Raw genomic sequence first — 27,085 nt, 5'->3', positions numbered from 1 at the left:
ATGCCCCTGTCTCGCCCTCAGGTCTCTTCGGGTCAGCCGTGGAGGGGTTCACCGAGCGCTGCCATCTCGGCCGCGCAGAAATCGTCCCAGGCAATGCGACATTTCTTGCCGAAGCGCTCCAGCTCTTCATCTGCTGCAAGTCGGTCCAAACCTGCGCCGACCCAGCCTCAGAGCAAGCCTGTCCCTTCCACATCACAGCCAGCGCCACCCAAGGAGCAGCGCCTGCGGGCCCGCCCAGCGAAACGCTCCACGCTCCCGAGACGCCAGGGTCCCCGCCCTAAGATAGTGCTGGACCCAACGCCTCCGGCGTCTTCCTGATCAAGCAGGAAGAAAGAGGATGAGGTTAGGTCTCGCTACGGCCGGACCGCCCCAAAAGCTCTCTCGTTTGCATTCCCTGCCACCTCGCTTAGCTCCGGGTGCTGGAATTCATCGGGTTATGTGCCCTGGGCCCACAATGACTGCGCCCACACAAACCGCCATTCTAATGGCGAACCCAATATTTTTACATTACCAAAAAGAGAGCAAATTTCCTCATCCTATAACGACGGTGCAAAGAGCCCTGCACAGCGGTCTGTCACCGGACGCTATTCAACCCCTGGTCACACGGGTCGAGGCCTGGCAAGCCATCCCCGGAGTGTCACAGTGGGTCATCGGGACTATATCCAACGGCTACTCCCTACAGTTCGCCCGCAGGCCGCCGCGCTTCAGCAGTGTGGTCACCACTTCAGTCAAAACGGACGACACTCATGTCCTCCGCGCAAAAGTGACGTCTCTGTTACAGAAGGGAGCCATAGAAATCATTCCCCCCGCAGAGAGCGAGTCGGGTTTCTACAGCCGCTACTTTGTTGTCCCAAAGAAAGATGGCGGTCTCAGACCCCTCTTAGACTTAAGGCTTCTGAACCTCTCCCTCATGAGACGGAAGTTCAGAATGTTGACATTGAAGCAGATCCTCGCGCAAATACGCCCCGGGGACTGGTTCTTCTCACTGGACCTGAAGGATGCGTACTTCCACATCCAAATAGCCCCTCGCCACAGGCCTTTCTTGAGATTCGCCTTCGAGGGTGTGGCTTATCAATACAAGGTCCTGCCCTTCGGGCTGTCTCTAGCTCCCCGCACGTTTACCAAGTGCATGGACTCGGCGCTTCTCCCTCTAAGGAAGATGGGGATCCGAGTTTTGAATTACCTCAACGACTGGCTCATACTGGCCCAGTCTCATACCGAGCTAGAATACCACAGATCCGTGCTCCTCAGCCACCTTTAGTGCCTGGGACTCAGGGTCAATTTTGCCAAGAGCTCACTGCTCCCCAGCCAGCGTATCACGTTCCTGGACGCAGTCTTCGACTCAGTCCACATGAGGGCCGTAGTCTCTCCAGAGCGCGCTCTGACGATTCAGAAGCTCTCGGCATCAGTCAGGAACAATGCCCGTTACCCTCTGAAGACTTTCCAGAGGATGTTAGGGCTGATGGCTTCCGCCTCCCCAGTACTGCAGCTCGGCCTCCTACGAATGCGGCCTCTGCAACACTGGCTGAAACTCAGGGTTCCACTACATGCTTGGGCCTGCGTTACAGCCCTGAGACCTTGGACGAACCCCAGCTGGTTCAAGCATGGAGTTCCCCTTCAGGCGGTAACAAGAAGGAAGGTGCTTTCAACGGACGCCTCCAACACGGGTTGGGGCGCCGTTTTCGAGGGCAGACCAGCCTTCGGCTCGTGGACTCGCGAGCAGAGCCATCTGTACATCAACTGCCTCGAGATGCTGGCAGTAGAGCATGCCCTGAACTCTTTTTGTAGGCGTTCCTGAAAGGACACCACGTCCTAGTCCAGTCGGACAGCATGACGGTCGTGTCGTATATAAACCACCAAGGAGGCCTTTCGTCCAGCCGCCTTTGCGCCCTGACAAAGCGCCTCCTCGAATGGGCAACGCCCAGGTTGCAGCCGCTCAGAGCGACACACATTCCTGGCAAGTCGAACCTTGGGGCAGACATGCTATCGCGGAGCAACGTCCCCTCAGACGAGTGGATGCTCCACCCCCAAACGGTACGAAAGATTTGGGAGATCTTCGGGAAGGCAGAGGTCGACCTCTTCGCCTCAGAAGACAACTCTCACTGCCCAACCTTCTTCTCAAAACAGACGGATGCCCTGGCCCAGACCTGGCCCAGGCTCCTCCTTTACGCTTTTCCCCCGATCGCAATGATCCCTTGCATGATCAGACGAATCAGGGAGGACAAACACAGAGTCCTGCTGGTGGCCCCACTCTGGAGGACCCGAACCTGGTCCTCAGAGCTGTTCAGGCTCTCCACGACAGACCCATGGCCTATCCCCCTGAGAAGAGACCTCCTCTCTCAGGCGAACGGGACAATCTGGCACCCCCAGCCCCAGCTGTGGGCTCTGCACCTATGGTCCCTCGATGGGAGCCGCTAAGCCTCCCCGAGAACATTTTACATACCATTTCTCAGGCTAGAGCTCCGTCCACCAGGCGTCTCTACGCTCAGAAATGGTCTGTCTTTGTTGACTGGTGCTCAACGCGCAGCGTCGACCTTGTGGAGAGTGACGTATCTCAGATACTGTCTTTCCTCCAAGAGCGGCTGGATAGCGGTCTCACCCCTTCCACACTCAAAGTCTACGTTGCAGCCATTGGAGCGTTTCACGCACCTATCGCTGGCCAGACGGTGGGCAGAAACGGCCTCATTGTCCGTTTCCTAAGAGGCGCTAGGCAGCTTAATCCCCCTAGACCACTTACCGTTCCTTGCAGCCCTCAAGGGTCCGCCCTTCGAGCCACTGCAGTCAGCTGACCTTCGGCCCTTAACGCTTAAAAACGCTCTGCTACTTGCGCTAGCATCAGTTAAGCGCATCAGCGACCTGCAGGCCCTCTCTGTGAGCCCTGCATGCCTTGAGTTCGGGCCCAACGACTCCAAAGTCGTTCTAAAACCCAGACATGGTTATGTCCCCAAGGTGCTCTCAACCCCATTCAGAGCCCAGGTTATTTCCCTCTCAGTGCTACCTCCTTCCACGGACGAGTGAGAGGTGCATTTACTCTGCCCCGTCAGGGCATTGAGAATCTATACTGAGCGGTCTCAGCCATTCAGGCAGTCAGACCAGCTCTTCATCTGCTTTGGCGGCCGCACCAAGGGGTCTCCTGTCTCAAAGCAACGCCTCTCGCGTTGGATAGTCGACGCAATTGCTCTATGCTACTCCTCTATGGGCCTGGACTGCCCCATAAGAGTAAGAGCCCACTCCACTAGAGGCATGGCCTCATCCTGGGCGTGGTCTAGTGGTGTTTCTCGCAAGGACATCTGTGAGGCGGCCGGCTGGTCCTCGCCGTCCACTTTTGTCAGATTTTATAACTTGGACATCCTGACCTTACATGCTCGGGTCCTCTCAGTGTGAAAAGACGGCCTCCCTGAGCACCATCATCACACGCTCTCAGGGCCTCCCGGCCCCTGTGTCCAGGGTTCGACGGCTTTCAGCCCTTCACATATCCTCTGGGCCCCTCGGCGCTCAAGTTATGTTTTGTCGTTCCCTGTCGCGGCATGGCGTGATTGTATTCGTTCCCCATACGCAGTATGAGTGAAAGTATCGAAAGGGAACGTACTCAGTTACGTACATAACCTCGGTTCCCTGAGATACGGGAACGAGTACTGCGTATTATGCCGTGCCCCGACACTGCGGCTCAGTATCATCGCTTCAGTCGAGCTAAAACTGAATACAACGGCGAAACGCCGGCTTATATAGCCATAAGCCACGGCCCGTTTTAGCGGGCTTGTTGGCGCGCTATTTCGCCATTGGCTCGCGCGACTACGCCGCGCCGTCATTGGCTCAAAGAGTTTCATTCCTTTGAGCCAATAGACGTGCAGTTTTCACTGCGCTATTGTAAAAGGCTTCAGCAAGGAGGAAAAAGGAGCTTTTCCCCATACGCAGTACTCGTTCCCGTATCTCAGGGAACCGAGGTTACGTACGTAACCAAGTACGTTTTCAACATTGACAATAATAAGAATTGTTACTTGAACACCAAATCAGCATATCAGAACAATTTCTGAATCATCATGTGACACTGAAGACTGGAGTAATCATCATGTGACACTGAAAACTGGAGTAATAATAGGCTTGTTCGACTTGATGCAATGCTGCACAGACCGATCGGCGGCTGACTTGAAGCAGTGCATGCCGGTAAGAAATTTTGTCCGACTTGAGACAGTGCAGATGCCATGTGACCGTGACGTATGGTTTCAAAGTATCGCGAGAGCGATTCGAGATCAGCCACCTAAGTCAGCCAGTGCAGTTTCTCAAGAGGAGCTGCATGAGCGCTGATGACGACACAGCTGTTTCATGATTGGCTGGATTCACCGCATGACAACGATCACATGTGTTTCGTGTTTATTGTCACGCCTTTAGTTTCACTAATGCTCACAAATCTGTATTTTTATAAGAGTTAAAGCTCTTTTCATGTAGTTGCAATGTTATATTGTGTCATGTTTATCAAAATAAAACTCATAAAAAACTTAGACCCCACTACATTAGTTTTTATATAGCATATGCTTATATTGAACTTTATTCTTGTACAAACAGATGCTGTAAGCAGTACATAAAGTATTGAATGGAAATGTCTCTGAAACATCGGTGTATTAGTCAAATATTGCATTTATTTAACTGTGATAAAAAGTATGCAAACGCAGCACAAGCATCACTACGGGAAGCAGAAAGTGTCCGACTTCACGTCTCCGTTTTCAGCTACTCTCGCAGATTGGTTACATCCAGCCGCAGTCGATGTCGAACACACCTAATATGTAGCTAAGTAATAAAAGTAATAAGACTGAAAACATTTAGCTTTGTCATTACAGGTTTAAATGACATTTTAAAGTATATTTAAATAGAAAACAGTTATTTTATATAAATATAATATTTACAAAATTATAGTTTTTTAATATTATTATTACTATTATTATTATTTGATCAAATAAATGCAGTCTGGGATAGCATTTTGCATTAAAAATTGTGGAAGAGTATTTGAGTGTGCTCTGTACTTTTATGTACAGTATCTATCTATGTTAACAGTTAATAACTTTTGAAATCAATTGCAAGTTGGTTTTCTATATGGAGGGCTTATTTGTATTGAGGTGCTACCCATGTAGTGTTTTCCAAATCGGTCACATATGAGGTACCATGATGGCTGGAATGATAAAGGCAGTTCACTAAATTTTAAAACACAACTAATTAACAAAAAAACAGACAGTAGTAGCAAGAAGTCCTCCTAAGTTCAGCACATGAAATATCTCTCTTAAGTAATCATATTGGTCTACAAAGAGCAGCAAACGAAGAGAAGTGTATGCATGTATTGGACAGAATCATTGTACAAACATCACATACTGCTTTTAGCTAAATAACGAGGCAAGCAGCTACTGGTCTCATCCACATCACAGGATAAGCTCCTTTTCATCTAAACTCAAGTAATGATTAGCATTTTTTTCCCCTAAAAGTGGAGAGACGAGAGAAAAGCGTGCTCACTTTTAAGGAGACACTTGAGAGACAGAGGGAGGGAAAAGTTTTAAAGGGTGTCAGTGGATAAGAACTAGAGGAATTAACCCTAAAGAGAGTTTTAGAGGAAGACCAGGAGATTTATGCCTTGAGTGGAAGAGGATGAGTCTAGGTGCCAACCTTTTATTCAAAGACAGCTGCCAAGATGATGAAGACAGTCCTGAGGAACGTCAAAAGCTTGAGTATCGAGCTGACAGTGAATATTAAAGTTGCTAAAGCGATAATCAAACAGCTGAGACTTGATAAGTGACATGTCTTTTAATACATAAAATAATACAAGTACACTAGAAAATGCTTTCTTAATTAGTATATGTCAGTAATCAATCAATCAATCAATTAAACCTAAACATCATTAAAACTAGAAAAAATGGTTGCTTGTAAAATTAAAATTTACCCTCAAGCCATCCTAGGTGTATATGACTTTCTTCTTTCTGATGAACACAATCAGAGTTTTATTAATAAATATCCTGACATGTCCAAGCTTTATAATGGCAGTGAACGGGGCCAACGAGTTTGAAGCTCAAGAAAGTGCATCCATTCATCATAAACATAATCCACACGGCTCCGAGGGGGTAATTAAAGGCCTTCAAAGCAAAGCGATGTGTTCGTGTAAGAAAAATATCCATATTTAACAAGTTCTAAAGTAAAATATCTAGCTTCCACCAGACCGCCTTCCATATTCAACTTACAAAGAAAGTGCAACACCTCTCGCAGTTCAAAACTCTTACACTACGTTCTACACCTTCTGTATTCAACTTACGAAAAAAGCGTAACTGACGCAACATCAGTTACGCTTTTTCCTTAAGTTATATATGGAAGGCAGTCTGGAGGAAGTTAGATATTTTATTTTATAACTTGTTAAATATGGATATTATACTTACACAAACGCATTGCTTAGCTTCAGAAGGCCTTTATTTACCCCCGAGCCGTGTGGAGTACGTTTATGATGAATGGATGCACTTTCTTGAGCTTCAAACTCGTTGGCCCCATTCAAACTTGGATATTTATTAAAGGGGTGGTTAAATGCGATTTCACTTTTTTAACTTTAGTTAGTGTGTAATGTTGCTGCTTGAGCATAAACAGTATCTGCAAAGTTACAGTGCTGAAAGTTCAATGCAAACGGAGATATTGTCTTTTAAAGTTTAATGCCTACAAACACGACCGGTTTTGGACTACAATGGGTTGGTGACATCATAAACCCTCCAAAACACGCCCCCGGGAACACGCAACAAAGTGGGCGAGGCCATGTGGTGCAGCATGTGCGATAGACGCATCAAAAGATAATAGAACTCATTATATCTGTGATATTTTCTATACTGTATGCGGTTCTGAAGACTCCAGAAGATTCCAGAATCTACACGAGTTCAATGCTGGATGGCTATTACTGAATGCACAAAGGCTAACTGAAAGATGAAGCAGTTCCCACTTTAAAAGCAGAAACTGCTGTTTATTGTCTTCAAACTGTAAGTACATTTTATTGTTTGTACATGTCTTTTAAACCTATAGTTCTGTTGCTATTTTTGGTTGCATCAAGGACATACACAAAGAGCAACTCGTTTTTGCTTTGCTAGCCAGTTAGCTAAATTCTACAAACACAAACAAACTTCTATGTTCATAGACAAACAGTTGTTCATGCTATAAATTAAACGCTACCTTTACAAAAATGCAACTACTCAATCATGTATTCGGCTACAGTAAAGCTTTAATCAGGATAAAACTGTATATTGAAAGCTAACAAACAGCAGTGACAGCATATCTAAACACTTTGACACAAATACAAAATGAAATACCATTCATAAACGTCCTTTAAAAGCTGCGATTGCGACTGACCTTCTTTCAATTCGGGCTCAATTTGATACAGCAATATAGACGCTAGTATTTACATTTTGATTGAAGCAACGGATGGTAAGAGGCATGTCGTTTCCGGACGCTACCAACCTGCTAACCAATCTGAGCACATTGCGTAATTTGGAGGGAGTGGCTTCATAGAAGCAGGAAGTCAAACGAGCCGTTCATATGACAGTGGAAACAGAGGTGTAGAATAAAGGTAAAATATATGAAAAATACAGCGTTTTCAAAAAAACGAAGCATTAAGACATGTTAAACTGCGCCCCAAGAACACAATCAAGCCTAGAAAAAAAAAACACTTAACCACCCCTTTAATATAACTCCGATTGTGTTCATCAGAACGAAGAAAGTCATATACACCTAGGATGGCTTGATGGTGAGTAAATCTTGGGGTAATTTTCATTGTAAAGTGAACTTATCCTTCAATATTTTTTAATTTATCCAATTTTAAGACTTTTTACATATTTTTACAAGACAAGACAAAACAAGACAACTAATTCTACTTGCTGTAAATACATTACAGAAGATACAAAAACCAACCACTGCTGTTTGTCTAGGAACCCAAGAATTAAAATGTTTTTCCCCAGTCTCCATTGGCCAAAGTGCAAGGCAATGACAGCTAAGGAGAAGCGTTTCCCCTCCTCCTCAAGTGGACTCCAATCAATGGGAGCAGAAACCGCTTCAGTAGCCCCTGCCCTCGTTTCTCTTATAATTATACCCCTCTGGATTCACTGAGTACCAGCTAGCCCAGTGCTATTTGCGGTAATTAGTCCAGAATGTAAGCTGTCAACATGCAAACCAACCCAAGCCCACCACTTTTCCTCCTGCCAACTCCATCCTTCCTTCAACACCACAACACACACCTTACCTTCGCTGCTGGAGAACATTAACTTTCTTTCTTCCTTCTTTCTCTCTCTTTCTCGCTCTCTCTTTCTGTCTCTCCTTCGGCTACTCATGTCAAATCTAGGTCTCTCCAAACAAAATCTTAATAATTAACTGGCAAAATTTAACATGATTGCTTGTGACACACCTACTCTGGTAATTATTGCTTTGAGGCCATTTGCTAATGAAATTAATGCATTCGTTGCCCTAACAAATTAGCATAACTCATGCAAATGGCCCACATTTTAGACCCACTTGCTAAGATGGAAAAAGACAAGAGGGAAAAAAATTTAAGAAAAAGCAGTGTCAACAAAATGCAGTGAAATTAAATTGCACATGCATGGAATGAAGAAATTACATTAGCAGAATTGCAAGCGGTTATTTTTTCTGTAGCCATAATGGCTAAAAGCGCTTCATTTTAAACACCGGTGAGCACAGTAATGCAATGCTTTAAGATAGCGGCTTATGAGCGTATGATTATCATTATCATCATTACAGTCATTGCTGATCTACATGCGCATCTTACCGAGAGCAAATATTAAATGACCGCCATAATACAGACATTAAAAGGTTATTAGACTGATGCATTAAGTGATCTGAGACCAGGCGCCGCTGAAACTCCATCAGTGAGTGAGAAGGAAGCTGTCTCCTCTGCACAGACACTGTCTCACTGTCTGTCAGAGAGCTACTGTATGTCAGCCCACCATGATTTTTAACACACTGCCTGGCGTTATTAATATTTGATGACATTACCCCAAACTGGACACAAAATGAGGAATGTATTTTTGTGTGTATTTTTTTTTTTTCTGTGTGTGTGTTTGGGTTTGTGGGTCAGGTTTTTTCCTGCATTGTAGCAAACTGATGTTCCCAAAAGTATAGTACAACAATGAAATATCATTTGGGGTCTGACCTGTCCTAATGTGGAAAGAAGTCATCTTGATTTATATAGCGCTTTTTATACAATACAGATTGTTTCAAAGCAGCTTTACAGTGATAACAGGAAAATTATGCATTTCGGCTGTTAGTTCAGTGTTGATTGAGTTCCGTTGTAAAGATCATCAGTTATTAAATTAGTCCATTTCATCTATAAAGCAGTTTTGCAAAAAAAAAATTGTCATCGTCCAGCTCAGTTCAGTTCTCATACAAGAGCGTCGGTACAGTCAAATCAATAATATTGTTGAATATTAAAGGGATAGTTCACCCAAAAAGGAAATTTCTCTCATTCATTACACACCCACATGTCGTTCCACATCCGTAAGACCTTTGTTCATCTTCGGAACACAAATTGGGATATTTTTGATGAAATCAGAGAGGTTTTTTTTTTTTATCCCCCATAGAAAGCAATGTAATTACCACATTCAAAGACCAGAAAAGTAGTAAAGACGTCGTTAAAATAGTCAACGTGACTACAGTGGTTCAACTTTAATGATATGAAGTGACGAGAATACTTTTTGTGAGCAAAAACAAAAGAAAAATAATGGCTTTATTCAATAATTTTGTCTCTCCCCAGTCAGTTTCCTATGTTGTTTACATTCTGTAGACTGTGCAGGCTTCTGTGTACTACGTCAGAACACCAACTCAGTATTGGCCATCCCCTTATTTTAATAAACATATCTTTATACCCATTATCATGTTCACTTTCTTTCTTTCAGTGGAACACAAAAGAAAGTCAATGGGACCCAACATTTTTAAGCTTCAAAATATGACCCTGGACCACAAAACCAGTCATAATGGTAATTTTTTTGAAATTGAGATTTATGCATCATCTGAATAAATAAGCTGAATAAATAAGCTCTCCATTTATGTATGGCTTGTTAGGATAGGATAATATTTGGCTGACATACAACAAAAAAAATAATCAAAGAATCTGAGGGTGCAAAAAAAATCTAAATACTGAGAAAATCACCTTTAAAGTTGTCTAAATTAAGTCCTTAGTGATGTATATTACTTACAAAAATAAATTTTTGATATATCTGCAATAGTAAATTTACAAAATATCTTTATGGAACATGATATTTACTTAATATCCTAATGATTTTTGGCAAAAAAAGAAAAATCGATAATTTTGACCCATACAATGTTTTGTTGGCTACCACTACAAATATACCCTGACTAGTTTTGTGGTCCAGGGTCAAAAATAGACATAAAAGGTAGCATGAAATTAATCCATATGATAAAATCAAATATTTATCAGTTCACACATACACAAGACCACCTCAAATATCATGACGTTTGGTCATATGACATGCAACAACCAATGAAGTTTGACATTTTATGTAATATCTGATGTAGTCTTTTGATTTGATTTTAAAACGAATCTAGGATTCGATTTTGATCTGTTTATTAGAATCATATGGATTATTTTCATGCAACTTTTATATCTTTTTTGGAGCTTAAAAGTTTTGGATCACTTTGACTTTTTTTTTAAGATGGAGAAAAACAGCATCTTTCTTCAAAACATATTCTTTTGTGTTCCACATAAGAACAAACATCAAATGAGTTTGGGACAACATGAGGAAGAATAAATGATGACAGAATTTTTATTTTGGGCTGAACCATTCCTTTAGTGAATATCTAAAAATGCAGAAAGATTTCTGTGAGGTGCAAACAATTTAATTCAAAGGAAAATCTCAGCTATAGAACGTTTTGAATGAGTTCATGTATACAGTTTTAACACACCATAAAACAACAGCAACTGTGTACACGAGTACACAGAGCGACATATTCATAAGAGCGTGTTGGTAAGGTGTGTTGATCGCATGGCAGGTGAGGAATCATAGGGATAAGTTGCAGTTTAACAGGATTTTAAACGGGCTGGCATGGATTGGCGGGCTGGAGCTGTGCTCACTCAAGAGAGACAGAAGCGCTGCTACACTTCCCTCTAAATTGTTTTGCTCAGCGTCCTCAGCTTCCCTCGGTTGCCCCGAGGCTCACTGTGGTAACAAAAGCTGAAAATGACTCCCATTTAAACGGTATTGGGTTGCATTACCATGGTCAGGTGGGAGAGTCTGGAAGCCATTATGGAGGTTTGCAGAGGCCACTTGGTGCTGCAAGGCGCAAAACTAGACAAAAATAAGAAAAGGCCAGGGAGAGAACTTGAGTCTATATGATCACTTAGGCTACATGTACTGGCCAGGAATCTACATTTACATCTGTTCTGGGAAATGGGATAAAATATTTGGATGGATCATGTTGTCCTATTGGGTCTGATATAAAAAGCACCAAAAAGTAACCTTTTAAAGCACTCATCCTTTAATGCTCCAGAATTACAAACCGATAAAGAGGTTTAACAGTAAAATCTTGATAATCAGATGATGCCCTCAATACTAAAACGTGGCAGCTGATATATCCTGCCAGGGAATATGGGAATAATCAATTTTAATATATACTATACAGTCTAGACACAGTGACTTTTAAAATGCTATTGACTTAAACAGAATACCACTATTTCTTGAGACAACCTTACCTGCCATTATTCATTATCCACTTTGAAATGAATCAAAGATGTTGTTGGATGTTGGAAACTTTTTTGGGATTTTTAAATAATTCCCCAAATTTCATTGTAAGGTTATCTATCCGTGGTTCCCTCATAACTCAATAAAAGTCTAAAAGACAGAAAAGAGATTGGAGATGGAAGAATATGAAATGAAATAGGCCTAAAAGGGGGAAAGAATTGGTGTTGCCAGTTAGCCTTGAGAGTGGGTTGCTTAGACGTGGAAAAAGCACAAAAAGCACTTAAAAAGGAGAGGATTTGATATCAAGACCATGGTTTCAAATGCTAGCCATTTAAAGACTGAAAATTGGAGTGAAACCGAGTAAAAAGTAGATTGTTCAACACAAGAAAAGACAACTCAGACTGTTTATTCTCCTCACGACCATACGTAAAGTTGAGATGTAGCGTTTGTATGATTACACAGCAAACACCTAAACGCAGGAGGACGGTTGAACCGCACGTCTAAGCGGAGAACTGACCCTCTGTGTGATGCCACATCAACATCCACCATTTCACACAAATGAGCTCCCGCTGCGCCAGGCAAGATGGCCACACGGAATTAGCATTGGGAACACATCGGGGAGAAAGCGTGCTAAATTTGAGCTCGCAGACTGAATATGGATTTGGATATTATGTTGTCCGTCTCCCATGCCAAATATTATGACCGTTTATTTTTCCCACAGTGGGTGTCTTGGCATATTATTAATGTAATAAAAACAGGCTTTTATATTCATCGACCAAACCAATGACATGGGGAGAGAGAGAGAGAGAGAGAGAGAGAGAGAGAGAGAGAGAGAGAGAGAGAGAGAGAGAGAGAGAGAGAGTGAGAGTGAGAGTGAGAGTGAGAGAGAGGGAGATGATTGCTCATTAGTAGTATTTGTGTTCTGGATCCTTTGGGCTTCTATCTGTTCCAGGAGCTGATGTTCTTCTAATGAGTTAAATACTATCTGCTGCAAGAGGGCATCAACCTATTACAAATGCACACACACTTACACAATCAGGGACATACACTAGAGGTTTAGGAGTTTATAGTGTAGAGTTTGTTCTCCGTCAGAACTGCTTTTCAGTAATGAGGTATGAAACCCGGCACTGAGAAGGAACAGTGCAGCTGCTGTCCTTTCACTATCAATATCGCCATACTAGGTAAACAAATAGCAAACAAATCTGCATTTTAGGCTTGCCATAACAGTGAGTACTATGGAGCATGACAAAGATCACCGTAACCAAGGGTGAGCTGCAAAAATGATGTTTCCTTCACTTAAACATGGTGTACACTTACAAAGTTGGATATGGTAGAGAAACAAAAAGTATTCATAATAACTAAAGCTAATACTAAAACTATTAAAACTTTTAGTTTTTTGGATTTTAGTTTTCATGTATTGAAATAAGGCTGGAACATAAACAGATGAAAAACTTAAAAGTTCAAAAATCAGAAATGTTGCCAACTAACTGAAATAAAATAAGTTGAAGTAATAAAATTAAAAGCTAAATAGAAATATTAAAAAAACCAAACAATAAAATGACTAAAGCACATAATTACTAAATCTAAAATTCAAATAAAATGTTAATTCAAAATATTAATAAATACTATAATAATGTATAAATAATTCTAAAATAACAAACACACACACACATACACTTACCTCAGCTTTGCAAATGCTACAACTCAGTCTCTCCTCTCGTCCCAGACCCTACACAAAAATTCAAAATATTTAGGATTTTTATTATATTACAATTAGTGCACTTCATTACATTGCAGTACTCATTTACATTTAATCATTAAACAGCTGATTGCCAAACTGTACCTTACCATATATATATATATATATATATATATATATATATATATATATATATATTTTTTTTTTTTTTTTTTTTTTTTTTTTTTTTTTTACGATTTGCACACGCTAACTGGATGTTAAGTGCATTTCACTGGCTTTGCACTGTAACACAATGACAATAAAGCTGAATCTAATCTAAATGGGCAAAAGCAAATAGCAAAATATACAATATAAATGCCATAATAAAAAGTTTCAGAATTTTGAGCTTTTGAATAGATGCTATTTCTACCTGATCAAATGTTCATGTAAACATTTTTTTTTAACTACATCTTAAATTTAACTATTTAACTAATCTATTTGTGAAATATATTTAGTAATCCTTTAGTGGCTGTTAATGATGTTTATTTTAAAAAAAGATGAGCACTAATGGAACAACAGATGTTCTCTACGGTGAACGGCCACTTTTCATAATCAACATGTTATGTATCATGCATCTGATATAGCTCAGCTATTCCATATATGATAATTAAGAGTGCTTGGTTGATAAAATGGGGTACAACTAGAATTAATTATCTAAATAATTAAGGAGCCTATCGTACAAATATTACACATTAGCAATTAGCCTATTTTATCCCAATGGATGTTGGTCTCTGTAATGGAAAGACGCAGAGAGTGGGGGAACAGAGTTGCTAAATCCAGAGCTTATATGCATGACATGTGGGAGCTCATTTTGATAGATGTTAATGGCATATAATTATAGAACAGTGCTATTAAGCGATGTGATTTTACAAGAGGCCTGGTGCCCCTGGCGCTATGGCCTGATTGCTAAGAGTGTTTGGCTAATGAATGGAAATGCATGTCTGTTTGCAATGATGGGAATTATCAAACCATGAGAGAGAGAGAGAGAAATGGTATCTAAACTCAACCACTTAAAATTACTTTCACACACACAGAACCCACTTAACTGCACTCATATGTCACACAGACACACCAAGAAACAGGCAAGTCCTTAAATATCGATGTTACACATCAACCTTATTGAATTAGAAAATAAATCAGACAAAAATCTGCAACGTCCATTTGTGTAACAAATTTCCTAATGCCTCATAAATCTTTATCTCAAAATAATTTATTTAATGCTTTTAGAAAAATAATAGTATTTTTAATACTTCATTTTCATATTTAAATATTCCATTTTGTCATTGCCTGAATCTTATAAAGCCTACTGTATCATATTTGATACGCAAATTTATAAGGCCTCTAAATTATCAACACGATAAAAAAAAAATACATTGTTACTACAACCTAATATGCCTTCTGTTGTATGATTGATTACCTTTTAGCAAGTAAAATATCATTCTAAAAGTGTCCGCCTTCAGGCTGTGATGTCTTGCTGTAAAATATCCATTGATTTTAATAAAGTAAACGTAAGAACTTTTATATCGTTGTTAATATTTCAAGATAAACACTTACTGGACTGAAGCAAGTTAGGTTTACTACTTGATTATTCTTACATCATTTTCTTTTAAATACATCAAATATGATACATACAGTAAGGCATTTGAGGAATGTTTATTTTGTACATCTCTCAATCATGATTATATTGCATTGCATTATACTGTATGTTTTGAAACTACAGAAATTCGATCCAAAAACTATGCATTTTAATATTATCTTACTAAGACATTATTGGGAGATATAGACAACTGATATTTATATTCATTTTATGTAAGTAGTCTGCTATACTGTTATAAAGATCTCATCAATATAGGCTACATTACAATCAGAAATTCATCTTACTTTTTGGCCATATAAATACCAATTAGTTTTCTCTCTTTTTTTTCCTTGTTTCTTCTCGAATATGATATCTATTCCCCCTAAATCCAACTATATGAGCGATAAAAGCCTGATGTACCAAATATGATACTCAACAAAAAAACACATATGCAAATTTTTTTTTTTTTTTTCTTCTTTTTTTTTCTTAAAGCCATATTTCAACCTGCACTCCATGTGAACAGTCTAAATGAAGCTAGTTGTTAGTATTTTAAAGACTCTGCACACCGAAATCATATCTACTTTCTCTTGTCATTTGCTCCACAACTCTGAGGGTTATTTCATATGGATTAGATTACATATTTGGAAAGCGTATTATTTTTTTTCAAGTAAGATCATTTCCATTAACTGCAATAGACTGAAACCAGATGGCAGACTTTCATAAAAAAAAATGGGAAACATATTTATGTGGGTATATGGAGCGAGTAATTGCGGTGGTTTTGACATGAGCTCTGTGCGGAGCAGTAATAGATGACATTGTCCTTGATCTGTGGTATCTCAATAGCCACTTTCTTCCTCTCTCTTTCTCATGGTGTAAGCGCTGCGAGTAACGGCGGGTCGTGTTCTGGTGCGGGGCAGGTCTGACGCGGTCGTTCCGATTCCTCGTACGCCCTTGTACACCACTGAGGGCCTCATCCTACCAGGAATGCCCTCTGCCTAATGAGGGTCAAAGGTCAGCGAGTGGTGTGCCTTGAGGGGGCAGGATCTCCCAGGCACACTCAGTCACTGACTCTGGCCCTATATTTAAATCAAGCCTCGGGCTCCCGGCTCCCACTCTCAAAGGCCATTCTCTTAACTAGTTCCCGCTCGCTAATTAGTTTTTGTGCCATGTTATTTGTCTCTCTGAGCTTGAACAGAGGAAGAGGGCAGTGTTAAAGATTGCTGGCCTGAAAAGCCTCTTCTCTGCCTTGTCACGGACAATAAGTGCAGCTACATTGTTATGAGCCAGACCATATTTGAAGTATATATTAGCCAGGAAGAGAAAATGAATTATGAGCATTTTGTTTTCTTCGGCTGGTTCTTGGCCACTGCAGTTGCACTGTAACTGCTCTTCGTGAAATTAGATAAGGACCTGGAATTTGCCTTTGTTCTCTTTTCTTTCTCTTTTTTACCTAAGCTGCTTTTAAGAGTAGTATCGTTCCCAGCCGCCGAGCGTAAAGCAATCACGAGTCAAACGGTTATTGGATTACATTTTCTGGCTTCATAAAATGTGGTTAAGAGGCACTTTAGGCGTATATGCCTGACCTTCTTTCAGGGAGATGGCAATCAGACAAGAAGTGACAGGTCGATCACTGATTTCAGCTCCACTGTCAGAGGCACACCGTCTCGCCATGTCTCCTCTTTCCTTTCCTTCTCTCCTCTCCTTCCATTTAAAAGAAGTGTGAGTCATTTTCTGTGTGTGTCCTTGTGTGTGTGTATTTTAAGAACAGGGTCTACTGTCTTACCAATCTTGGTCAGAAAAAGGCTTGTGTAGTTGAATAACTGCTCTTTGCAGTATTTATCATCATACAGTACATCAATCTACCAATTATATCAAGGAAAAACATTGTCTATACAGTGTGGTCCAAATGTCCAAGGCCACATTTAAAATCTGAGATGTAAAATCTAATTTAAGCCTGACAATAAATAGATTTTTTAGTATATTGTTATGATGTAAAATGAATAAGAAAGATTTCCTTTTCTAAATCATTTTTAGGTCACTATTCAATTAAGCAAATTTGTGGAATTGACAAAATAAACTCATTTGTACAGACAGTCAGATGTTCTTGCTTCCATCAAAGCACAAGATGATCTTTGTATCAATCTTAAATCATGCTAGATAACATGATTATCAGCTTTTGCATAAATTTGTTAAGTTCATGCAGCTTGAGCGCACGCTTTCATTAAAGAAAAAGGAAAACGAAATAGAAATTATAAATTCATGTTAATGTTTCAGTGAAATGAATTATGCTGAATGTTAAAGGTGCCATCAAACGTTTTTATTTTACAAGATGTAATATAAGTCTAAGGTGTCCCCTGAATGTGTCTGTGAAGTTTCAGCTCAAAATACCCCATAGATTTTTTTTAATACATTTTTTTAACTGCCTATTTTGGGGCATAATTAGAAATGCGCCGATTCAGGCTGCGAACCCTTTAATTGCTCGCGCTCTCCGCCCCCTCCCGAGCTCTCGACTCTATCATTGCATAAACAAAGTTCACACAGCTGATATAACCCTCAAAATGGATCTTTACAAAGTGTTCGTCATGCATGCTGCATGCATACATCGGATTATGTGAGTATTGTATTTATTTGGATGTTTACATTTGATTCTGAATGAGTTTGAGGCTATGCTTCGTGGCTAATGGCTAATGCTACACTGTTGGAGAGATTTATAAAGAATGAAGTTGTGTTTATGAATTATACAGACTGCAAGGGCCCTATTTTAACGATCTAAACGCAAAGTGTAAAGCGCACGGCGCAGGTGCACTCAGGGTGTGTCCAAATCCACTTCTGCTACTTTAACGACAGAAAAACGGTCCGTGCGCCGGGGTGCATTTCTGAAATGGGTTGTCCCTATTCTCTTAATGAGTAATGGCCGTAACGTTCAATAAACCAATCAGAGTGTCATCTCCCATTCCCTTTAAGAGCGAGATGCACGCGCGCCATGGCGGATTGCTATTTACATGTCGGAATTTGTTGGCGATGAGTCAGTAAATATGTATGTGTGTGTATTGGCACGATTGTTCAATTAATTATTACCAATTTCATTCATCATTATAAGTAGTAATAGGCTGAATTGAAAATAGGTAGCCTAATTCTAATACACGCAATGACTATTCATCATTACATTTTTATATTTATGTAGCCTACACAATTATATTCTTTTACACTGTAATCCTTTTGTTTTTAATATTTGGCATGTTTGTGTGATGTGCATCCCTGTGTGTAATAAGCAAAGTCAACGCGCACTGTGGACGCGCCCAGAGGCGCAGTTTCTACCAACGCGCTCTAACAAAAAAATATTCCGCCATTGACTTTAGACTTTAGACCAGGTTTGAGTTGGTCTATGGCGCAGTCTATTTTCAGCTCCTTAAAATAGCAATGCGCCGGCAATGCGCCTGAACACACCTCTTTTTTAGACCAGCACGCCCATGGGCGCACCAACTGGCGCAAATGCATTTACTAATTTAAGGACGTGGCGCTGAACGGGAAAACGCGAACGGCGCCGGACGCAAACTAGCAAACACACTTGCGCTGCGCCTTGCGTCACATTGCGCCGGGTGTATTATAGGGCCCCAAGTGTTTAATAATGAAAATAACGCGGCTCTTGTTTCCGTGAATACAGTAAGAAACTATGGAAACTTTAACCACATTTAACAGTACATTAGCAACATGCTAAAGAAACATTTAGAAAGACAATTATTCACAAATATATAAAGACAATATTCACAAATATCACTAAAAATATCATGTAATCATGGATCATGTCAGTTATTATTGCTCCATCTGCCATTTTTCGCTATTGTTCTTGCTTGCTTACCTAGTCTGATGATTCAGCTGTGCACAGATCCAGACATTAATACTGGCTGCCCTTGTGTAATGCCTTGAACATGGGCTGGCATATGCAAATATTGGGGGCGTACATATTAATGATCCCGACTGTTACATAACAGTCGGTGTTATGTTGAGATTTGCCTGTTCTTCGGAGGTCTTTTAAACAAATGAGATTTATATAAGAAGGAGGAAACAATGGAGTTTGAGACTCACTGTATGTCATTTCCATGTACTGAACTCTTGTTATTTAACTATGCCAAGATAAATTCAATTTTTAATTCTAGGGCACCTTTAATGTTACTTTGTAATATATACAGTCAAACCAAAATTTATTCAGACACCTTGAACATTTCATTCATTAATACAGTTTATTCACAATAGTTTAAAAAAAAAGGTAATAAAATATGACAAGATCTCAGAGTTAAACTGTGTCAGAAAAAGAAAAAAAAAATTCTTAATTATGTCAGATAACACTTAAGGAAAACATGGTCAGGTGAAGTGTCTGAATAATTTTTGGTTCCAAATTTTTACTGGTAGTCCACTGTATGAAGATTTTTTGGGTATAATATGTCACAGTTTACTTTATTTTGATATATATATATATACAGTATTTCGGAGGTGCGAGCTCCAGGATGTCAGCGACCATTCAGCACTCATGCACCCCCAGAGAACAGCTTCATCTCAGCCAGTCTTTCAGGAATTTGCCGCTGGCTCTTAAACATGAGGTATAATTCGCTTTGGGTATACCAAACGGTAGTATTTGGTCTTAATTATCTATTACTTGTTCCAGAGCTAACAGATTCGGTTTAAGGGCTATATTAAGTTTCAGAACTTTATATTTACATTGAAATAAAATCCTGTACTATCTACAGTGCTGCTTTAGTACGTTTGACCGAACTGTTTGCTTCTTTATTTCCTATTTTACTTCTTACACTGTTATAATGGCTATTGTTGTCAATTTAAATATTAATGTTCAATAAATAATATTTTATATTAATAACATGCTGTATTTTTTGGTATTGAGAAAGAGTCCGTTAGTGATTTTGACTTCAGTCAAAGTTACATTAATACACCGTGAGATGGCGCCGAAGACTGTCTTTATGAGTGAGTCAGTTAGTCGCAAAAACTTTTATACTGAAATGGACTGAAACAAGGAAAAAAGGAGATCTCTCTCTCATAATACTCTACGGGCCCTATTTTAACAATCTAAGTGCATGGTCTGAACCGCATGGTGCAGGTGCACTTAGGGCATGTCCAAATCTACTTTTGCTAGTTTAATGAAGGGAAAATTGGTTTGTACCTAGTCTCTTAATGAGTCATGGGTGTGTTTTGGACGTAATGTGCAATAAGCCAATCCGAGTCTTATCTTCCATTCCCTTTAAAAGCCAGTTGCGCTTGTACCACGGCGGATTCGCTATTTATATGGCGGAAGTTGCAAGCGGAAAGACTGAACGAGAGGGGAATCCTTTTATTTTTAACATATGACATGTTTGTGTGTTGCTGCACGTCCCTGTGTGTGTAATAAGAAGCGTATACGCACGTTGAGCACCCGCGTATAAGCTCATATTACTAATGCGCCCTTTAAATAACAAAAAAAATACTGCCATTGACTTTAGACCAGGTTTTTTTTTGGTCAATGGCACAACTACGGTGGCCCAGTAGTGCACAACACAACGAAATTAAAAAAGCAAACATAAGTTCACAACACAACGGAATAAAGCCACAACACAACGGAATAAAGCCACAACACAACGGAATCAAGCCACAACACAACGAAATCAAGCCACAACACAACGGAATAAAGCCACAACACAATGGAATAAAGCCACAACACAACGAAATCAAGCCACAACACAACGAAATCAAGCCACAACACAACAAAATCAAGCCACAACACAACGGAATGCAACTAGCATTGCATTGCGCCAGGTGTATGATAGGGCCCTGCATATTACAGCGAGTTTCAATAAAGCGACTCAACGTTCCTTCGTTATTAGTTCTAAAGTAACGTTTTAGAATTAGTAACAGAGGCTTGGGCTCAACTGTTACACTGTCAACCTGACAGTGCAAACGTATAAATACGTACAAACAAACTGGCTTCTGGTGACGGATCTATATTCGTGGTACCCTGCATACAAAACTGAAATCTACTGTACCTATTGCATATTTCAATAAAAGACATTCTTTTAAATATATTTATTCATAATCAACTTATTCAAACTTACATGTTCTTTTAGATGTATAGGAAAATGGAGAAATAAAACAAGACACGATGAGACTTCCAACGTGGAATAAGTGAACCGTAAAATGAAGATAAATCTTTCAGCAGTCTTTGTCACATTTGAAAAATGCATCTTTTGATCACTAAAATCTCACTGTGGATTTGGCCTCTCTATTTTGGAATACTTTAGGCATGACGGCAGGGGAAATCTGCTGGTTTCAATTTCGTTCTGGAAAACAATAAGCTTGGCTTCTGTGTGTTTGTATGCGTGTATGTGTTTTCATGTGTATGTGCATATGTCTGTGGGCGTCTTGGTACAGTGTGCTGTTTTGGAAAAGTGTGGTGGGGTCTGTGGTGGACTCAGAGATCCAGTGTTTATGGAAAGGCCGCTGAATAAACAGGCTTTAGTGGGACTTTCAGTGCATCATGCATGAGAAGACAAAAACAGCATTAACTGTCATTAACTGTTGGGGCAAGTGATCACACTGCTGGCAGATCATAGTTATAGTCTAAACAGTGCAAAACAGAGACAGGCAAAGTCAAAATGAGTTTTGCTGTTGAGTTGCTTTGCCAGTGTGCATTCATGCTGGGAGGTCCGGCTAATTACGACCATTGCTTTTAAAATACAGTTAGTATTTATTTGCCTGGTCATTATTTTTTGTACGTTTTGGCTTTTTGCCTCCAAAACCATAAAGAGGTGACCGGAAATTATTAGAGACACTTATATTCTGACATCATTTACTCACCCTAATGTCGTTCCAAACCCATATGGGTTTCTTTCTTGATGTTAGGACAGGGATCAAAACAAACCTGAACCAGCTAATCATGGTCTCACTATGCATACTAGAAACTTCCAGGCAGGTGTGCTGAGCTATGGACAATGGCCCTCCAGGACTGACTTTGGACACTCCTGTGTTAAAAGATGTTAGGCAGGACATTCTCGCTTCTCTTTTACATAGAATGAAAGTGGATGTTCACCAGGGGATGACAAGCTCTCAAAATAAAAGTACCCTTACAGGGTATGATTTTGCACTATGTTCCCAAATCTTTTGAAGTTATATTCATTGGCAGAGGAACAGACCAAAATTTAAGTTTTTCATTATTCACTGAAAATCTTCCCCTCCATAGTTCTCAAATCTCTCAAATCCACAGCTATTCAAATTTGGCATGTTGTAAAAACATTCAAGAACCAATGACATTTGGCATTGCTGACTGTCAAGCAAAAGAATATATATATTTAAATATAAACTGTATTAAATGAAAATAATATGTTTATTGTCATGTTTTTCATAATCAAACAAAATCTCTTTTTTTTTTTTGTATAAAATATAATAAAACAAAATGTATAAGAAGATTTATATCATGATATCCACAATTTAATTATGTTTGATAACGATATATAGTCACAATATACAATTTTTTACAGAAACATAAAAAACTGCTAAAAGTAATGATCTTTATGACAATTTCTAAAAGAATGTAAAACCAGTGATTTGATATATTGATATTAGGGCTGTCAAAATTAACTTTAATTTTGAAGTTAATTTTATTTTCAGTTTAACGCACTAAAAATATTTAACGCAAATAATCCTTGGCTGCACTACAATATATGACCATGCTATCATTAATTTAAGTATTAAACCATTCAAGCGCGATAAGATGCAAAAAAATAACTAAAATCTGTACTGAGCGTGGCGCCTTTGAACGTAAAGAAAAAATCGGATGTGCGTCAGGTCTTAAAGTGACAGCAGCCTAATAAACCTGCTGCTGTCTGTGTCATTAATGTTAATCAAAGAACAAAAGACAATGAGAAAATCAATCACTGCTCGACTGACTTTTGTAGCTTTAATAATGATTAATCTATATTCAGTTTATAATTTATGCAAAGAAGACTGTGCAGTGTTTGATTATTCAATTTCTGCTTGTTATCCTCCTAAATCTTAAAGCACTTTTTACAAGGTTACGTTGGTTTTGTGCATTTTAGCAGGGCAAGTAAAAATCTGAACCAGCCCAACTAGACCAGTAGAAAAAAACCTTATTGTGCTTTGATATAATTAAAGCTAACACAGCTAAATGTAACATTTATTACAGTGGGTTTATGTGAAGATTGTTTTAAGTTCACTTAAATTAAAAGTTGTTATATTTTTTTAAAGCCTATTAAATTGATAGCTTTCAATTATATTGTAACGTTGAATGGCTATAATTAATGGCTAAAATTGAGAATAAAAAATTAATTAAATAGAGACATCAGTGTCAGTACTGGTATCAGTGATACTGGCCTGGCCTTCATTCATAGTGCTTAGTAAAAGATGCCATTAAACAAATATTTAAAATATACTATCTTTATGCTGTTTCTACATTATTTTGGAGATTCAATTTGAAAGTATTACAATATAAAATTATTTTAAAAACTTTAAGATTAGGTGTGATGCAATTAATTGCAGAGAAATGTGTGATTGGTTTCTTTTTATTGATTGACAGCACTAATTGATATAGTAAGATAATTGATAATTTTTTTTTATTTATAAAAATATATATTTTTTTTCTCCATACAATGAAAGTCTATAGGTTCCAATGCTATTCTGGACTCATCTGCCATTGACAGTATGATCAGAAACAGCTCTTCTTGAAAATATCTTCTGTGTTCCAAAGACAATCATACATAACTGCAATGACATGAGGGTGAATAAATGGCAGAATTTTCAATTTTAGGTGGACTATCCCTTTAATGGTTTGATAAAGAATATTTCCTTTCCTCTGCTTTAGAATCCATTTGTGCTCACACAAAGCATGGTTTAATTAAAAAGAACTAACTACAGGAAGTATCGGCTGTTATTAATCATTCCAGTAGGCTATTGATATCTGGAGTGCAGTGATGATGTACGACGAGCCGTGTGTATTTATCACTTTGCCCACTCACACTGTGCCTGCCCTGGGAGGCTGGGGTTAGGGAGGCCCCCTACCACCTCCACCTCCAGGACTTAATGTAGCGCAGAGCCAGAGGAGGGCACAAGCACAGTTCGGGCTACAAGACAAAAGACGTCCAGCTACACCCCAACAAAAGACAGAACGCTCACCCAACCAGGCCATCTGAAGCCTTAATTAACAAGAAAAATTGGATGCAACAAAACAACTAGGCCTATGTTTTCTGCATAGCGTTACATGGCCTGCACTAGGTAGGGAATGGAGAACAGCATGGGTGGTGATGATTCTACAAGATGACTTTTGTTTATTGATTTAAACACATCTAGGCAGGCACATGCTTTATGTTAGCTACAGTCTGTGGCTTTTTGTCCAGATGAGTCACATAATGACAAATTGAAAGGGTGACAATTCATAGTTTTATAGTGTATGGTTGGCTAAAATGCTGATTGTACCTTTTTGATCCAGGTGAGCAGGCAGCTGTGGTGAGCCACAAGGCTCTTACAGTCACAGAAGGTTCTCAGTGGATCCTCACCCACCAGGCCCACATCTCTGCAAATGAAGCACTCTGACTCATCTGCCAAAAGAAGAATGAGAGTTTTAACCCAGAGTTTAAGAGCAGAGACTTGCTCTAAGACAGTAGCAGGAAGAGTCACCCAAAGCTTTAGATAAGACAAATATATGTTTGCATAGTACCTGAGTAATTAAGAATGCGCCAAGTATTTTTTGTTTTCTAATTAAACCATTTACACCAAAAGATAATATGGATAATAAGGATATTTTTTTATAATTTTTATTTATTTATTTATGTTTACTTTGGGATATATACTTGAGATAACAAACAATCCGACTGTATGTCTAGTTACATTTTCACATACTTTTACATTAAGAGCTTTAATGTCTGCTTGCTTGAATCGAGTACTGTATACTTCATGTTACTTCACAACAAAACATTGTTAAAGGGATACTCTTCTGTGAAACATAAAAGAAGATGTTTTCAGAAATGTGTCCCTGTAAACAAAAATACAAATACTTGATATGCCTTTGCGTGACACTTCATCCACACCACCAGGTGTCGGCATAATTCCAAGACGACCATCATATTGGCCAGCACAACATTAAAAAAATCCAGTGCACCTTGACACTTGACTGGAACATAGATATAGTCATCACCACCATGAAAAATGTGACATGAGAACCTCTAGTGCTTAATGGTGTGCTGCAAAACAATTTAGATATCGAGTGTATGCCCATTACTGAATTTCTGTGGGCGTAATAACAAATTTACATAACATTAGGCATGCACTGGATAATTATTTGATGATGACAAGAGAGAAATCAAGGTGTTTGTCTTTAATGCCTCACCTAATGCTAGCAGCTTATTTACTTGTCACTTTGACATTTTGTCACACCTAACAGTGATTGACAGAATTAGTTTTTGTCAAGTCATTAATGCGCTCATTCTCTCAAAGTGCTGCCGCAGGTACAGTCTGAACAGAAAATTACTCACAACTTCCATAAACAGCGAACAAAACGGAGGCAAAACAAGCAATCACGTCAAGCAATAGTTAACCCGTAATGAAGACTTAATCAACCATTAACACCTAAGTGCTTGCAGGGAAAATAATTATCTCAGCTTAATTTGTTGTGCAAAGTATTTATTAATAAATAAATTATTAACCATAGAAATAATGGCTCTGTACTTCTAAAGAACTCATCTATTCCAGACTGCCCATGAGCCATTATCTGAAGGCTAGCACCAGATATCATCATTCTTATAATTTTACTAAATATATATGTATCTCATAATGTTGTCCTCCATTTTTCTTCTTTGCTTTGTCTGCAGGGTGTCTGTGGGTGAAAAGGAAAGTTCCTCCAGTATCTGCCGTGGAGGAGTTTGTGTCTGGATGTCTGCTTTTTGTCACACTAGCAGACACTCCTTCATCCAGTCCCCAGACTGCTTGGCTGCCCAGTATTCGCCGGCATATACATCAAAGTTCTGCTAGACGCTGGAGGTTAACGTCCAAGAAAAATGCAATTAGAAGATATGTCTATAAGATCCAGCCATGCTATTGAGTATAATGCAAGGGTAGTAGTACAGAAAGCAAATGTTTTGTCGTAAAAACGACATTATTTCATTTTTTAAATGTATTCCCCAGCCATCTGTCAAATAGGATTTAAATAGGGAAACGAAACTTCCCATGGCATTCAGAGTCATTCATGAAGGGGAAAGTCATCATGTCTCTTTTATCTGCATATCAGTAATAGCCTTATCTTTACAGGGCTTGTACAGGACAAGAGAACATATGGTTGTAATCATCCACCATTAGAAGTTGAATCTAAGAAAAGGAGGAAAGTCAGATTACTGAGGCTTTAATCTTGGGTGAAGACACCGACAATTAAAGAGGAAGTTTGTGAAGTTGAGACGTCAAAGCTATATGTGACTCCACAGTGGACAATCCCAATGTGCGTCACTATACGTGTAGACTCAAGTCCCTTGGAGCATATAAACAAGTTATGTTTGAGATGTTGTTGTGATAATGTAAACTAGCTGCCTTTATATGTTAGTTAGTTCCCAGCTAACATCAGACCAGCGGGCCACTGGCGGCCCACTGGCGGCCCACCGGCGGACGCCGCCAGCGATCCACTGGAATTTTGCTCATCGTTATTCCAGCGGACCACTGCCGGCAGCCACCACTTTTCCGACGGTGGTCCGCTAGGTCATTGTTAGCTGGGTTGTTTGTTTGTTTGTTTATTTGGGGGAGGGGGGTGGTAAATTTAAATGGTAGCTACATTTTCACTAGGCTAATTCATATAATGTAATCCGAGTTAGGAAATCAGAATAATGCAACCAATAACCATGAGAAACAAAAATGATTAGTTCACCACTGGAGCAGAACAACTAACTCAACTAAAGACAGGGCTTCGGAGAATAATTTCTGTTTTGTATACAACGAACGAAATATTGCGCATTTGAAGACAAAATAAACGAATACAACTACTATACAAATAGAATCATCAAATAAAATCAACGACACATA

General features: G+C 39.4%; 1 protein-coding gene across 2 annotated transcripts in view; it reads right to left on the bottom strand.

Annotated features, from left to right (window-relative positions):
• LOC125273870 overlaps positions 1–27,085 on the bottom strand; it is a 145,345-nt gene that overhangs the window by 91,203 nt on the left and 27,057 nt on the right. For both annotated transcript variants that reach the window (XM_048199631.1, XM_048199630.1), the window contains exons 2-3: positions 24,500–24,621; positions 13,396–13,443 (exon numbers count right to left, since the gene is read on the bottom strand). In XM_048199631.1, the coding sequence (XP_048055588.1) occupies positions 13,396–13,443; positions 24,500–24,621 (170 nt within the window). The remainder of the gene's footprint in view (positions 1–13,395; positions 13,444–24,499; positions 24,622–27,085) is intronic.

This window comes from Megalobrama amblycephala, linkage group LG8, assembly GCF_018812025.1.
Source record: "Megalobrama amblycephala isolate DHTTF-2021 linkage group LG8, ASM1881202v1, whole genome shotgun sequence".
Taxonomy (NCBI): Eukaryota; Metazoa; Chordata; class Actinopteri; order Cypriniformes; family Xenocyprididae; genus Megalobrama; species Megalobrama amblycephala.
This window is presented reverse-complemented; position numbering and strand designations above follow the sequence as displayed.